This window comes from Aspergillus pseudonomiae, assembly GCF_009193645.1.
Source record: "Aspergillus pseudonomiae strain CBS 119388 unplaced genomic scaffold BDV37scaffold_28, whole genome shotgun sequence".
In the NCBI taxonomy this organism is placed as follows: domain Eukaryota; kingdom Fungi; phylum Ascomycota; class Eurotiomycetes; order Eurotiales; family Aspergillaceae; genus Aspergillus; species Aspergillus pseudonomiae.
This window is the reverse complement of record NW_022476020.1, coordinates 208,968-221,401: the sequence shown is the minus strand read 5'-3', so window position 1 is coordinate 221,401 and position 12,434 is coordinate 208,968. Positions and strand designations below refer to the sequence as shown.

The window sequence follows — 12,434 nt, the reverse complement described above, 5'->3', positions numbered from 1 at the left end:
GAGGGGAATGGGAAAATTGAAGAGATATTGACGGCAGAATCGGGCGGTGTGGTTCTGTTTTTATGTGATTCCGCCTTTCGGCCATTCTGCTTAGGGGTATTCGGTATGTAGATCGGAGATATCAACAGCATTTTTGAAAATTCATGTTTTGTTTCATTGTATTCCACATGTCTACTGGGCGGGATAGGATAGCATAAAGAGACAGAAAAAACCGGCCAGTAAAGTTAACAGCTGGATGCATGGTTTAATGCAGGTAAAGGCGCTACGGGCCCTTCCATGATAAGCTCCAGTTCCACAACCTGGAGATAGAGACTGGCTTATGTTCGGCACCGTGTATGAGTTTCCATTGGCCTGTTGCAGTGCACAGCATATTGCTGCTATCTCAGAGAGAAGAAAGTCAAGTCATCTTGACCATCGATCGATGAATTCCTGGTCTTTTCTTCCCCCACCTGTTTGTGGAATGTGACATTGCCATCATACGTTTTGATCTGACCCACTCACTGCAAGTGAAGCTGTGTGAATACGACACTGAAAGGGTTCATAAAAGACTCAATAGGAAAATTGCAATACATACCACATTAGCCATGGATTATGATCCGCACCGGGCTAGAACATTCGAGGCTTCTCTTCTACATGTTTTTTGCTCAAATGACGTGGTACACTATAGCTTAAAGTTGACTGTTGCTCAAAAACAATCGTCAAGCTACCATAGTGTTATGTGCATGCTTGTCGCACTGAAACTCGCTAGCATGGTGTATGATCACTGATTCGCTGCCCTGTAGAGCGACTGTCTTGCTAAGAAGACCAATCTTTGGATGAAATGTTCAGTGAGATAGAACGGAGGAAAGCAACTCGCCTGTTGGTTATCTCGATTAAGTTCACTGAATATAAGCGCGGTCTCCTCTATGATCTGCAGGTCTTCCTCGGAAGTCGGTGAGGGAGGAAAGGTGGTAATCAGTTGCCAAAAGAGAGAGATTACTGCAGTAAGCAGAAGCTGAGCATATATCCTGTCAGAAAAGAGAGGACCCAGAGTTAGTCGAACATGCACGCTCAATCAAAGAGGTCATACCAACCAGAAGGTTTCAGGCATTATCGAATGGCGCATTCGACTGAGATAGAGTAAAGTGGACCGTGCTGACTGGTGGCAAATCTCCATACTAGACGGTAGTAGGGACCAGCTCTCACGAGATGGTATACCTCCATTATTGCTCGCTCCATGAATCTTTGCTAGACAGTAGTAATACTCCAGATGTATGTTCACACCCCGTAGACTCAGATCATGAAGTAAGGAATCGGGCACGCTTCGGTCCAAGACGTCTTCCGGTTGACACGTAACTGGAAAGTTCGATTTGATGTCACTCAGCTCCTGATCCAATTCACGGATGTATTGAATCCGCCTTGCTTCAGGCTGGGCTATACCATGGCCAGAGTACAGCAAATGCTGTATTTTGGATTTTATTAGGGCAAGACGAAGGTCCGACGGGAGGAGAAGCTCTTTCGTTGATAAAGGCTCTGGAAAGAATGACCGATTAGAGGAAGTCGAGACATAAGCGGCAGGCAGATGCAGATCACAGTCGGCATCGTTTATTAAAGGAGCCTTGCATTCCCGAAGCGACATTTCTTTGTCGATGGAGTAGCATACCCAAAACAGAGCTCGCACGTGTTGGCGGTGTTGGCTCTGTTCTAAAGTCTCATCGGGGGGTGCCCTGTTTCGGTTTGCTCCCATATTATACAGCATTCGGATAGCCATGGCAAGCAGAATACCTGCCGGCCGCGGTTGACCAAGGGGGGCAATGTACAGGACCTGGAATTAGTATTATTAAAGATAGGCTTTGATCTTAGAACCGTGAGAGCCACTTACTAGCAAGGTGAGAGCTTCAAGGCTTCGTATGTTGGCATTGTCTATTATCAACTCGGGTAACAAAGTCAGCACTGCTTGCACATACGCATCAGGGTCGGCGTCAGCAAAAGCCAGGTCATTCCCGCGGATTCGGGTTATCAGAGCCGTTAAAGCAACCAGACAGGCATAGTTGGCAGGACTGGTTGTGCTGTCGGGATTTCCAAGGGCTTTTGAGTCGAGATGAATGGGTGTATTTTCCAAGTCGACAGCAGGGAAAATGGAATAGAGTCTGTTTTTCGCAAAGTACTCTATCGAACGCTGTATTAGAGACTGTGGAGGCCACTTCGGAACAATGGTCCTCGTTGAATGTGTTGGATGCTGCAGTTTGAACGATTGCGCTAGCTGATTTAAGAAATCTTCAATATTGAGAACGAACCCCGTCCGTTCGTAAACGGTGGAGGAGAAGGATGGTGTTAGAGCAAAAGGAGCGGCGCGAGGACCGCAGAACCCGAGATGCCACCGGAAGTTCGATAGCGCAGCATCGAAGCTGTGGGATTCAAGCAAATAATTGGTGGCTGACCACGAACTGAGTAATTGGGGAGGGACTTCAAGAGGACTGCTTCCGCTTGAAAGAGCTTTAGGAGGCGTATATTGGTCCGAATTCAGACGGTTCTCTCGCTCGGCCCTCAATGCTTCTTCCAAATGTCGTACTCTATCTTTCGCATCGGCCAGCTCTCTATGACATGGTTAATTGAGTTCGTTGAGAGGATGACTGCTTGCATCTTACTCGCGAACACTTTTCCGTTGCTGCGCTGTTGGAGTGAAAGTGCAAGGCACCCCCGCAAGAGTACATGTTTCGCAGGCTGGTTTCGCTCTGTCACAGCCAATCTGTTGGGCACAATGGAGCAAAGGTCAATCGTTAGTGATTCTAGTTTATTACCCCACAACTTAGTTGCCGTTTACCTACCCTCCGATGCCGACATAGATCGCAGGCAGTCCGCGCTCTTCCACCACGTGAAGCGACGGCGGATCCGCTCATGGAGTTGGTAGCTATAATAGGTCTCCTGGTATAATCGAGCAACCTGATAATTCTGAGACAATACAAAAACGCAAAGAATACAATTGACTTTGCCCGGAGGGAACTGGACAACGAACGGCCTAATGGGAATGGTGGGTTTCCCCCAGGTGCTGACCGGGCCACTGCTGGTTTGCTACCGACAAAACCTCCACATGATAAATTTGGTTTTATGACCCACTCGGCTCACTTTAGGCATAGTTAGTTACTACCTAGTTTGATCATTCGTAATGAGCCACCCCAATGGACACCCTGAAAAGAGTACCCAGCCTAAATTTATAGTAACTCGATTTAGACGAAGTATCCTCGTACGTATGAATCATTTGAGTATCCTTTTTTCTCTCTCTTTTGATTTTGCAGCTGGTGTTCAAATGGATCCCTCTTCCACTAAGTTCCATACAAGCCCAGCTAACCCTTGCATATTGACAACCCCGAAGACTCAATCCGAAGTAGACCATTACTTCTTAAAAGTCTTAATCGCAGCTGTGTCTACGCCCATAGTAATGTATCCAATCATCCCCTTGCTGACATCCTCACCATCCGTTGGGACAACGGATACAACGGGATTGAATCCTCCGTCAGTGCCCTTGGGGAATATAGCATCCTGTGCGTTGGTGGTACGATTGACTTGAGTGTGTGAGGCGTAAGGCTCCAAGCTCATAACCTGCTGCGAAAGCGCTTCATCGAAATAGAGCTGTCCAGTGCTTACGGTATTGCCGGAAACAATTGTGCCGTTTCCTCGGACAATCCAGTCAGTGTGTGCTTGAACATGTATATGAATAGCACGCTGGACGTAGAACCCTATAGTACAGATGCATCAGTGTTTAATGGCCGGAGATCTATTGCTTAACATCTTGTTAGGTCTCACCTGGGAATATAGTCTTGATCTCCATGACTCCATTCTCGTCAGTGGGCCACATTCCCCGCAGGAAGGTAGTATCGTCCGTATGCAGATCGGTAACACCAATCTCGAAATCAGTGATATTCAGTTCATCCAGAAGCTTGCTAAACGGGGTATTGGGTGAAAGGTGAGTAAACGAGGAGTAAGAGCCGGTCGCATTACAGTGCCAGAAGTCGACGAGGACATTCGGTAAGGGCTCGCAGGTCGCCATGTCGAGGACTCCCACATCAAGCCACAAAGGCACACCTGCTTGGCCCTCCGTCATATCCTGGCGTAGAATCTGAGAGCGCGGCCAGACGTAGGGACCACGGGTTACCTCGGGACTGAGGACACAAGTGTCGTTCTGGATGGTGTCGTAGTAAGGGGCGTCTGTGGTAATCTCGAAAGTCGAGTTGTGACCCGAACCTTCCCAGCGTTTCTGCATTGCTCTCTTCGCCATGCGGCGCCGATTGAAATCCGCTGCGTGGTTGGCACATTGCTTGGCTAGCCCATTACGCCGCTGAATTTCTGCACGAGGCACGGCATGGTCAGGGCCAGGATGAGCAATTGCAGTGGTCGCTGCCAGAGCAGCAAAAATGAGCTTTGAAAGGAACATGTTTGATTTCCAACGACAATCAATGAATAACCAAGGGCGTGAGTAGCTTAATGAGTGTGAAAGACCGTGGGACCTTTATACTTCTCGAGGAGTACTCAGTGCACTCCGCTCCGACCCGAACATTGCATCTGCCATCCTCTGCAGAATTCTCCATCTCCAAGAAGCCGTGAATCAGAATGTCTTGCACCGACGGCCTCCGGTTTCTTGCCAAGAACTTCATTCTTCAGAATCCCAGCGTAGGTCGGATGTGATCCCTGTTATGGGTTGTCGAACTCCACCTTTCCCTTCCCCACTCCTATGAGATAGATACCAAGGTCTCGCACACAGCACATGACTCCAACGACTTCCATGAGAGAATCGTCGTCAAGAACGTAGACTTCTTCCACCTTCAATTTACACAGCCATGAACTGAACCACAAAGTTGCGCGTTCATCCAGTTCGAGTTTCGGAATGCCAATTGCTACCCCAAACGAACGTGGGGCTATCCTGAGCCGTGAAGAAACCACATCTCATGTCTTCATTGGTTCACCGCGTAATCATTTCTTGGCTTCTATGGATGGGTACATTTCCAGGAACATTCGGGATTTATACCCGACCTCGCGAATCACGTAGTGGGCGAAGCTGAAGAACCCCTTGGAGATGATTGGAGATGCTTCGGTGATCAGCGTGGGACGTCGATCACGGAGAAAACGAATCCCGCTGACTCAGCGCGTATTGAAGTACTCGCAAAGTGTTTGGCCCTCCATCAATCTGATAGAACCCTAGTTGCGGCCTGCGCATACAAGCCCAAAGGGCTATACAATTGTCTCTGATTGGAGCGCTTCAGGTTACAGTATTTAATAGTCCAATGACATAGTTCCAACAGAGTGCTTGAAGTTCCATCAGCGGGTAGATGATCCATACTTCCCGAGCTACATGGCAAGGCACCTAATTACCTGCGGTCCAGCATAGAATGGTGTTTACTAGCATAATACAAAGTCAAGTAGAGCGAGCGGCATTCTCTGCAATGCTTTGTGCACGGCACTAAGCTTTTCGTACTTTAGGTAGCATTCTCACGGCCTACAAATATATAGTCCAGATCAATACATGCTCTTGTGGTCTTGAAGGAAGTAAAAACCAGAGGGACTCTGCGATCAAATGAATCTCATCCACTTGTCAATAGTAACACGGACTGGAATAGTGTTGCCTGCGATATCGAACGGGGTGAACATACATAACGATTTACTCCGAGTGATAAACAAGTACTACTACAGCTAGTGAAACCGTCCGTGATATGGCCTAGGAGTATGTAGTCTACAACAGTTCGTTTATCCAGTTGGGGCAAGATTCAACACGTCACCTATGTGGACCTCATTTCTAGGTACTCTCATTCTTCGTCAAGAACAATTTCCTCGAAATGTAGGCGCCTAAACAGTGTTCCACAAGCACTTGTGGAGTACACGCCAGGTACCGGCAATAAAACAGGAACAGTGCTAAGATCTGCAGACTTCAGCACCGTGGGCAAATGCAAAATATACTAGACACCATTCGTGGGTATCTAAACTAGATCCAAACTCTGCTGTTAGCCGAACGGACCTAATATCTTAACTTGTGCTGTAGAGGCAGAGCATATAAAGCTCACATCCTCATTTTCAGTCGCAATTCTACTGACTCACAAGAACTCTCATTAGGCCTATTTCTCCTCCCTTAATCAAGCCACCATGGTCCAGCTTACTTCTACTCTTGCTCTCAGCCTTGCTAGTATAGCAAGTATTGTGTCTGCTCATCCAGGGCACAATGTCGAAGCGGAGGCTGCCGAGCGTGCCAACTTCCTGCAAAAGGCCCCAATTCAGTCGCGCAGCCTCGCTCACTGTGCCACAAGCTTGAAGGCACGTGGTGTTGAGGACCTTAACGTTGCTCGCCGTGAGAATGCTGTGCAGCTGTTACGTAGGCAGAGGGGGTTGAATACCGGTATATTCATGGATCTCTAAATGAAGATGCAAGTTTTATGCCACGGAGTGCATGCTGATATACGTTCAGGGGCTCGATATCTCAAAGTACGGGACTTGGACTCTGTACTGGCGACGGATCATCACTCCAAACTGACTCATGTTGACCCTTCCACCGACCCTCATGTCCTATTCGGCTCGGAGGGTACATGTATTGTACAACCCGAGGTGACGCAGGGACCGTACTGTACGATTATTGAAACGGTTGTTGCGTGTCACTTAGCTGACTTTAGACAGACATCGCTGGTGAACTGATCCGCAAGAATGTGGCCGAAGACCAGCAGGGTGTGCCTCTCTATATGGACATCCAACTCATCGATACGAACACCTGCAACCCTCTCCCTGACATCTACACGGATATCTGGCACTGCAATGCTACGGTGCGTCTACCAATCCCAGTTTTAGCTACCGTAGGCCGTTGAAAATCTGTGACTGACTTTAACATTGCTCTAGGGTGTTTACTCTGGTGTCGTCGCGAACGGCAACGGTAATTCGAACGATACCGGCAACATCGACACCACATTCCTTCGCGGTGTTCAGCCGAGCGGCCACGATGGTGTTGTCCGGTTTGAGTCCATCTTCCCTGGCCACTACACTGGCCGGGCTATTCACATTCACGGTATGGCCTCACCGAAGATGTACTCACTGCCTAGGAGATTAAGCATGTTGCTAACGACTCAGTTTAATACAGTGGTTACCCACCCCGCGAATGAGACCAAGATCTTGCCCAACGGTACTATCGCCGGCATGTACGACGGTCACTCCTCGCATGTTGGTCAGATCTTCTTCGACCAGGACCTCATCACTGAGGTCGAGAAGAACACCCCATACTCGACCAACACGCAAGAGTTGACTAAGAACTCTGATGATAGCATCCTTGCATCGGAGGCTGACACCACCGACCCATTCATGGAGTATGTTCTGCTTGGTGACAATGCCTCAGATGGTATCTTCGCCTGGATCTCAATTGGCATTGACGCTAAGAGAGATGATTCTCTCTCCCCCGAGGGATACTGGACCGAGAATGGTGGCGAGGTCAACGATAACTTCAGCATGAACATGGCCGGTATGGGCGGTCTTCCGACGGGGGCTGCCAGCGGCGCTGCTCCTAGCGCTTCTGCATAAACGAATGGCAATGGTGGTCTCTTGAAGTGAAAAAAAAGATACATTTGGGCAACATTTTGGATGTGTCTTACTTCGTTGGGCATGAGGACGAATGTTGTTGCAGCATAAAAGATTTGTAGAAGGAACTGGCTGTATTTTACCTGTATAGTGGAAACATCAACATCTCTTTCATGCCTGATAGGGTTTGTTAATTGTTCCTTTCAGCAACATGGAGGCAATAACCAGAGAAATATCCTCGCATTTATCCATATAAACCAAATCGTAGATCTCACCCACAGACCTTCGACACCCCGACAGGTCTAGGCTGCACATTCCTTACAGCATCCCCCGCCTCCTCATTCCCCCAATCCATCACCTCCCTCTCCAGAGCCCCCAAATCCAAGTGCTTCCCCTCACAAAGCAAGTCCCTCTTTTTCAGCAGCTCTAGTACTTTCAACAACCAAGTCCGACACGTAACCCCCATCTCATTGACCTGATCATCGTAGCTGCGTATCAACTGGTCTGCTTCGCTCAAGACTCTCTGAGAAGAAGGTAAATCTGCGATACGGATAAGGCCGACCAAGAGAAAGGACTTCAAGATGGCGGATTCCGGAGCATGCGCGGCGATCCAACCGGTACTTTCATTTGTGATATGATATTTTGTTCCTGTATCGTGATGATGAAGGTAAAGGGCCCAATGGAAGTTGTCCGGGATTGGTGGGTCGGTGCGGATGTAGAGGGCGATATAGAGGGAGTTTGGAGCAAGAGACATTGTCTTGTTTTTGCTAAATAGGGCTGTAGGAAGATCTATAAATAAGAGGAGCCTGTTGATGTAGGATGTGAGGTGAATGTGGTACAAGACAGACATGGAAAGCAGGTCCAAAGAGGTGTCCAAGATACTAGTACTTACATCAGCTACCGTACTACAGCCACGAACATGGATGGATAATATCAAGATTAGACCTAACTGCCTTTACCAACAAGCACCGCTGCGCCATGGATAGATGAACCAATCCATCCTATAAATGCCACCCAAAAAATAGAAAGTGTTCAAGCAAATGACAGGAAATTGAACCCACAAAGTGTGATATCATACAATAATGTAGCGATCCATCAGTTTTTAACTTTTTGACATGATTTACTCGTCCTTCTTCTTCTTCTTCTTCTGTTTCTTCTCGCTGTCCTCATTGTCGTCGGAGCGCTTGCGCTTCTTCTCCTCGCCCTTGTCAGCCTTCTTGGCCTCCTTCTTGGCCTTCTTCAGGTCCTTCTTGCTGACCGAGCTAGGGTTGCCTTCCGCATCGAACTGAATCTCGCCGCGCTCAAGCTTGCGCTTGTACCGCTTGAGGCTCAATCCAGCCTTCTCGGCCATCTTCTCAAGGTCGGCGTCCTTGCTCTTCTTAGACTTCTTCTTGCTCGATTCCTCTTCCGACTCATCAGATGACTCAGCCTCTTCATCAGAATCAGCATCGGCCATCTCGGTATCCTGGACCTCCTCAACAAGCTTCTTCTGCTTCTTGGCAGAAGAAGGCTCATCAACAGCATCGGCATCAGCGTTGTATTTCCTGGCCTCGTTGAGTTCGAACTTCTTGGCCTGTGCAGGTGTACCGTTGGGAGCAATGGTCACACCACGGGGCTTGAGAGGCTTGCCTTCCATGGCAGCCAGCTTCCTCTCAAGGTTGAACCGAGCCTCCGTACCAAGAGCAGCCTTATCCTCCTCGGTAGCATCGTCATCCCACTCGGCAAGAGCATCAACACGGAGACCAAGAGAGGCCTTGGCAGCGAGAACTCTGGCCATCTTACCCTTGTTCTTGCCAGTAGCCTGACCGATGAGGGATGCGTGGTAGATGAGACCATACTTAGGAGTGTCGTGCTTGGTCTTCAAGGCACGGAAAAGGGCCTTCTCGGCTCCCAGAATCTGGAGAGTACTGGCGGGGCTCTTGGAAAGGTTGGTCAAGCTACCGGCGTGAGCAATAAGACGGGCGCCAACCAATTCACCAACAAGAGCAGTCAGGTTAGGCGCAATGGCGTTCATACGGGCGGTCAAATAACCGGCAAGTTGCTGACGGTACTCCGTGAAGCCAACAACCTGCTCAGCCAAAGCCTGGATGTTCTCCAGATCCTCCTCGCTGATCTCGGTACCCATGGAGCGGTCCGCGGCGGCCTTGACAGAGCCCTCGAGCTCCTCGGGCAGAATCTCGGCGAGATCAGAGGACTCCCAGTTAGTGCGCATGCCCATCTTCAAAACGAGTTTCGCGTAGGCCAGGTTGTCGTTGAGAATCTTAGCCAGCTCGGGGAAGTGCCAGCCGTACCATTCCTTCACGCGCATAGCATAGTTGTTGAGCTCCTTATCCAAATCATCCAGCAGGCCAATGGCTTGTACAATCATAGTATCAATCTTATCGGGAGAGAACTTCAGCTTATGTCTGGCAAGGGAGTGGGAAAGACCCAGAGACATGGTGGACATATCCTGAGGGGCGAGGCCTGGAATTAATGTGGGGAGATGTTCACGGATAGCACGGTAGATATCAGTGGTGGTTGAGTCGGCGATAAGTTGAATATCGAGACCGGGAAGCTTGCCAATGGCATTTCCTTTACGAATTTTAGTCAATAACTGAACCAAATCTACTGCGCAGAGGCTCGATCGACATACCAAGCTTCGGGTCCGCAACGGCCAAAGAGACCTTCTTTTCATCCTTGACCTCGTCAAGAAGGCTGGCAAGACGAGGGGTAACCTTGCCCTCAACAAGAGAAGCAACTTCCTCCAGGGCTGTAGCAGCGCTGTCGAACTTCTGGAAACTCTTCAATTTCACACTATACGAAAGTGTTAGATGGACCGTCACACCTGAAAATTTTTTGCTTCAAGAGCGCGTGCGGTGATATTGGAACAACACCCACGAGAATGCAGCGAAAGCAATGACTTACAGGTTCGAAACACCCTCTGCCGTGGCAGCCTCAGTAGCCAGATCATCTCTCTTCAAAAGCTTCTTGTCCTTGGCCTTGAGCAGGGCATAACCCGCGCTGGTTTCAGTGAGGATAAACAGCGTCATGGTGGACGGCCTCAATTCCCAGCTGGTTCAAAAAATATTTAATCTAACAGCTATAAAGGTAAAAAATATGCTGGATAGGCCGGGGAGTGAGAGCGACCGTGGACGAAACCACCGAAAGCGTGCTTGGGGAAGTCGGTTTCTCGCTGCTGGCGGGAATTTTTTACCTCGAGTCTAAAGTAAAAAAATGAAAAAAGCGAGGGCGATCCGAGTGGCTGAGTGGCTGGTGCGTGCGGCGGTGCGTCTTACGTAACGCGGGAAGCGACTGACGGGACATGGAGATACATACAACAGCTGTCTTGCGGAGTGGTTTTGGAATCCTCCCGAGCTGCATCGTCATCGCACAATGGAGGGTCTCTTCTTTAACGTTAACAGCGGGTATGTATGGCTCAGTATCATATTTGGGGTCTCGCGACAACGTCGAACTAATGCTCTACAGCTATGTTGAGGGCATTGTCCGAGGGTATCGGAACAGCCTCCTCACCGGCCAGCACTACAACAACCTGACCCAATGCGAAACAATAGATGGTCCGTTCGCTCACACCCGTATCGCTACTTATCTACTATATACTTATCTCAGTTCTGGCTGCAGATGTCAAACTCCAGCTCGCCCCCGCATACGGGGACTTCCTCGCCGCGCTTCCTCCCAACCCCTCTACCTCAGCCCTTGCCGGCAAGATGACGGATAAGCTGGTCGCTGAATTCCGCTATGTACTCACCCAGGCCACAGGGTCGACGGCCAGATTTCTCGAGTACCTGACTTACGGCTATATGATCGATAATATTGCTCTTCTCATTACTGGTACTTTACATGAACGTGATACTCGTGAGCTTCTAGAGCGATGCCACCCCTTGGGCTGGTTCGAGACCCTGCCCGTACTGTGTGTGGCCACGAACATCGAGGAACTTTATAACTCTGTTTTGATTGAAACACCATTGGCCGGCTACTTCAAGGGCAGCCTCAGCCACCAGGATCTGGACGAATTGAACATCGAGATCGTGCGCAACACCCTATACAAGAACTACCTCGAGGACTTCTACCAGTTTGTGAACACGCACCCAGATTTCAAGGGCACTCCGACACAAGAGATCATGTCTGAACTTCTAGAGTTTGAGGCAGATCGCCGTGCGATCAATATCACCTTGAACTCGTTTGGCACAGAGCTTTCGAAGCAGGAACGGAGAAAGCTGTACCCGGAGTTCGGTAAACTCTACCCTGAAGGCTCATTGATGCTTTCACGGGCCGAAGATCTGGAGTCCGTGTCGCTTGCTGTCAGCATATCGGCTGACTACAAGGCCTTCTTTGATGCTGTGGGCCTTACCCAGGGTGCAGGCTTCGGTGGTGGTTCGGATGGAAAGAGTCTCGAGGACATGTTCTACCAAAAGGAAATGGAATTGTCCAAGGTCGTCTTCACCCGGCAGTTTACCCCGGCGGTAGTGTACGCATGGATGAGGTTGAAGGAACAGGTCAGTCCAAAACTGTTTTAGTACGAGAGGCACCAGAATTAACCACACATTACACAGGAAATCCGAAACGTTACGTGGATCGCGGAGTGCATTGCACAACACCAGAAAGAGCGGATTGGCAACTTCATCTCTGTCTTCTAAGTGTCCCTTCTCTGCACCACCTAATGTTCAATTCATGTGATTTATTCGCATTCACAAAACTTCCCTATTACCCCGAACCATATGATTCTATGTATCTCTTTTCCCTCTTTCCCTTTCCCATCTCTATCTTGTGACTAGCTTTCAGTTATCCACTTCTGTGACGAGCGCATCAAGTCGCCCGGCATGCATTGCCAGTTCCTGATCTCTTCTACTTGCCTAGGGCGTTGGGGAATCTCGTTTTGTGCGGTATAGTATAGATGAACTGATCATTTGCTTATA

General features: G+C 49.1%; 6 protein-coding genes across 6 annotated transcripts; 2 read left to right on the top strand and 4 right to left on the bottom strand.

Annotated features, from left to right (window-relative positions):
* Nucleotides 1-685: 685 nt before the first annotated feature.
* BDV37DRAFT_271202 (fungal specific transcription factor domain-containing protein) lies at nt 686-2,823 on the bottom strand (the record flags this gene model as incomplete). The annotated part of the gene is made up of 6 exons (XM_032084687.1): nt 686-703; nt 1,070-1,227; nt 1,420-1,804; nt 1,862-2,415; nt 2,628-2,728; nt 2,804-2,823. 6 exons carry the CDS (start codon nt 2,821-2,823, stop codon nt 686-688), a joined length of 1,236 nt encoding a protein of 411 aa, XP_031942072.1.
* A 400-nt stretch (nt 2,824-3,223) lies between these two features.
* BDV37DRAFT_105698 (intradiol ring-cleavage dioxygenase) lies at nt 3,224-4,636 on the bottom strand. The gene is made up of 2 exons (XM_032078257.1): nt 3,784-4,636; nt 3,224-3,716 (listed from the first exon to the last, which is right to left on the bottom strand). Exons 1-2 carry the CDS (start codon nt 4,409-4,411, stop codon nt 3,373-3,375), a joined length of 972 nt encoding a protein of 323 aa, XP_031942071.1. The 5' UTR covers nt 4,412-4,636; the 3' UTR covers nt 3,224-3,372.
* A 1,391-nt stretch (nt 4,637-6,027) lies between these two features.
* Nucleotides 6,028-7,551, top strand: BDV37DRAFT_293655 (intradiol ring-cleavage dioxygenase). Its single transcript, XM_032089467.1, has 5 exons — nt 6,028-6,361; nt 6,431-6,586; nt 6,637-6,779; nt 6,853-7,018; nt 7,091-7,551. Exons 1-5 carry the CDS (start codon nt 6,112-6,114, stop codon nt 7,522-7,524), a joined length of 1,149 nt encoding a protein of 382 aa, XP_031942070.1. The 5' UTR covers nt 6,028-6,111; the 3' UTR covers nt 7,525-7,551.
* A 241-nt stretch (nt 7,552-7,792) lies between these two features.
* BDV37DRAFT_282548 (uncharacterized protein) lies at nt 7,793-8,275 on the bottom strand (the record flags this gene model as incomplete). Its single annotated transcript, XM_032087076.1, has 1 exon — nt 7,793-8,275. One exon carries the CDS (start codon nt 8,273-8,275, stop codon nt 7,793-7,795), a length of 483 nt encoding a protein of 160 aa, XP_031942069.1.
* On the bottom strand, nt 7,909-10,689 carry nop58 (RNA-processing protein NOP58). The gene is made up of 3 exons (XM_032081806.1): nt 10,426-10,689; nt 10,154-10,314; nt 7,909-10,092 (listed from the first exon to the last, which is right to left on the bottom strand). Exons 1-3 carry the CDS (start codon nt 10,548-10,550, stop codon nt 8,642-8,644), a joined length of 1,737 nt encoding a protein of 578 aa, XP_031942068.1. The 5' UTR covers nt 10,551-10,689; the 3' UTR covers nt 7,909-8,641.
* Nucleotides 10,690-10,771: 82 nt separating this feature from the next.
* On the top strand, nt 10,772-12,433 carry BDV37DRAFT_246853 (H(+)-transporting V0 sector ATPase subunit d). Its single transcript, XM_032081805.1, has 4 exons — nt 10,772-10,925; nt 10,987-11,075; nt 11,140-12,014; nt 12,072-12,433. Exons 1-4 carry the CDS (start codon nt 10,894-10,896, stop codon nt 12,153-12,155), a joined length of 1,080 nt encoding a protein of 359 aa, XP_031942067.1. The 5' UTR covers nt 10,772-10,893; the 3' UTR covers nt 12,156-12,433.
* Nucleotide 12,434: the final 1 nt, after the last annotated feature.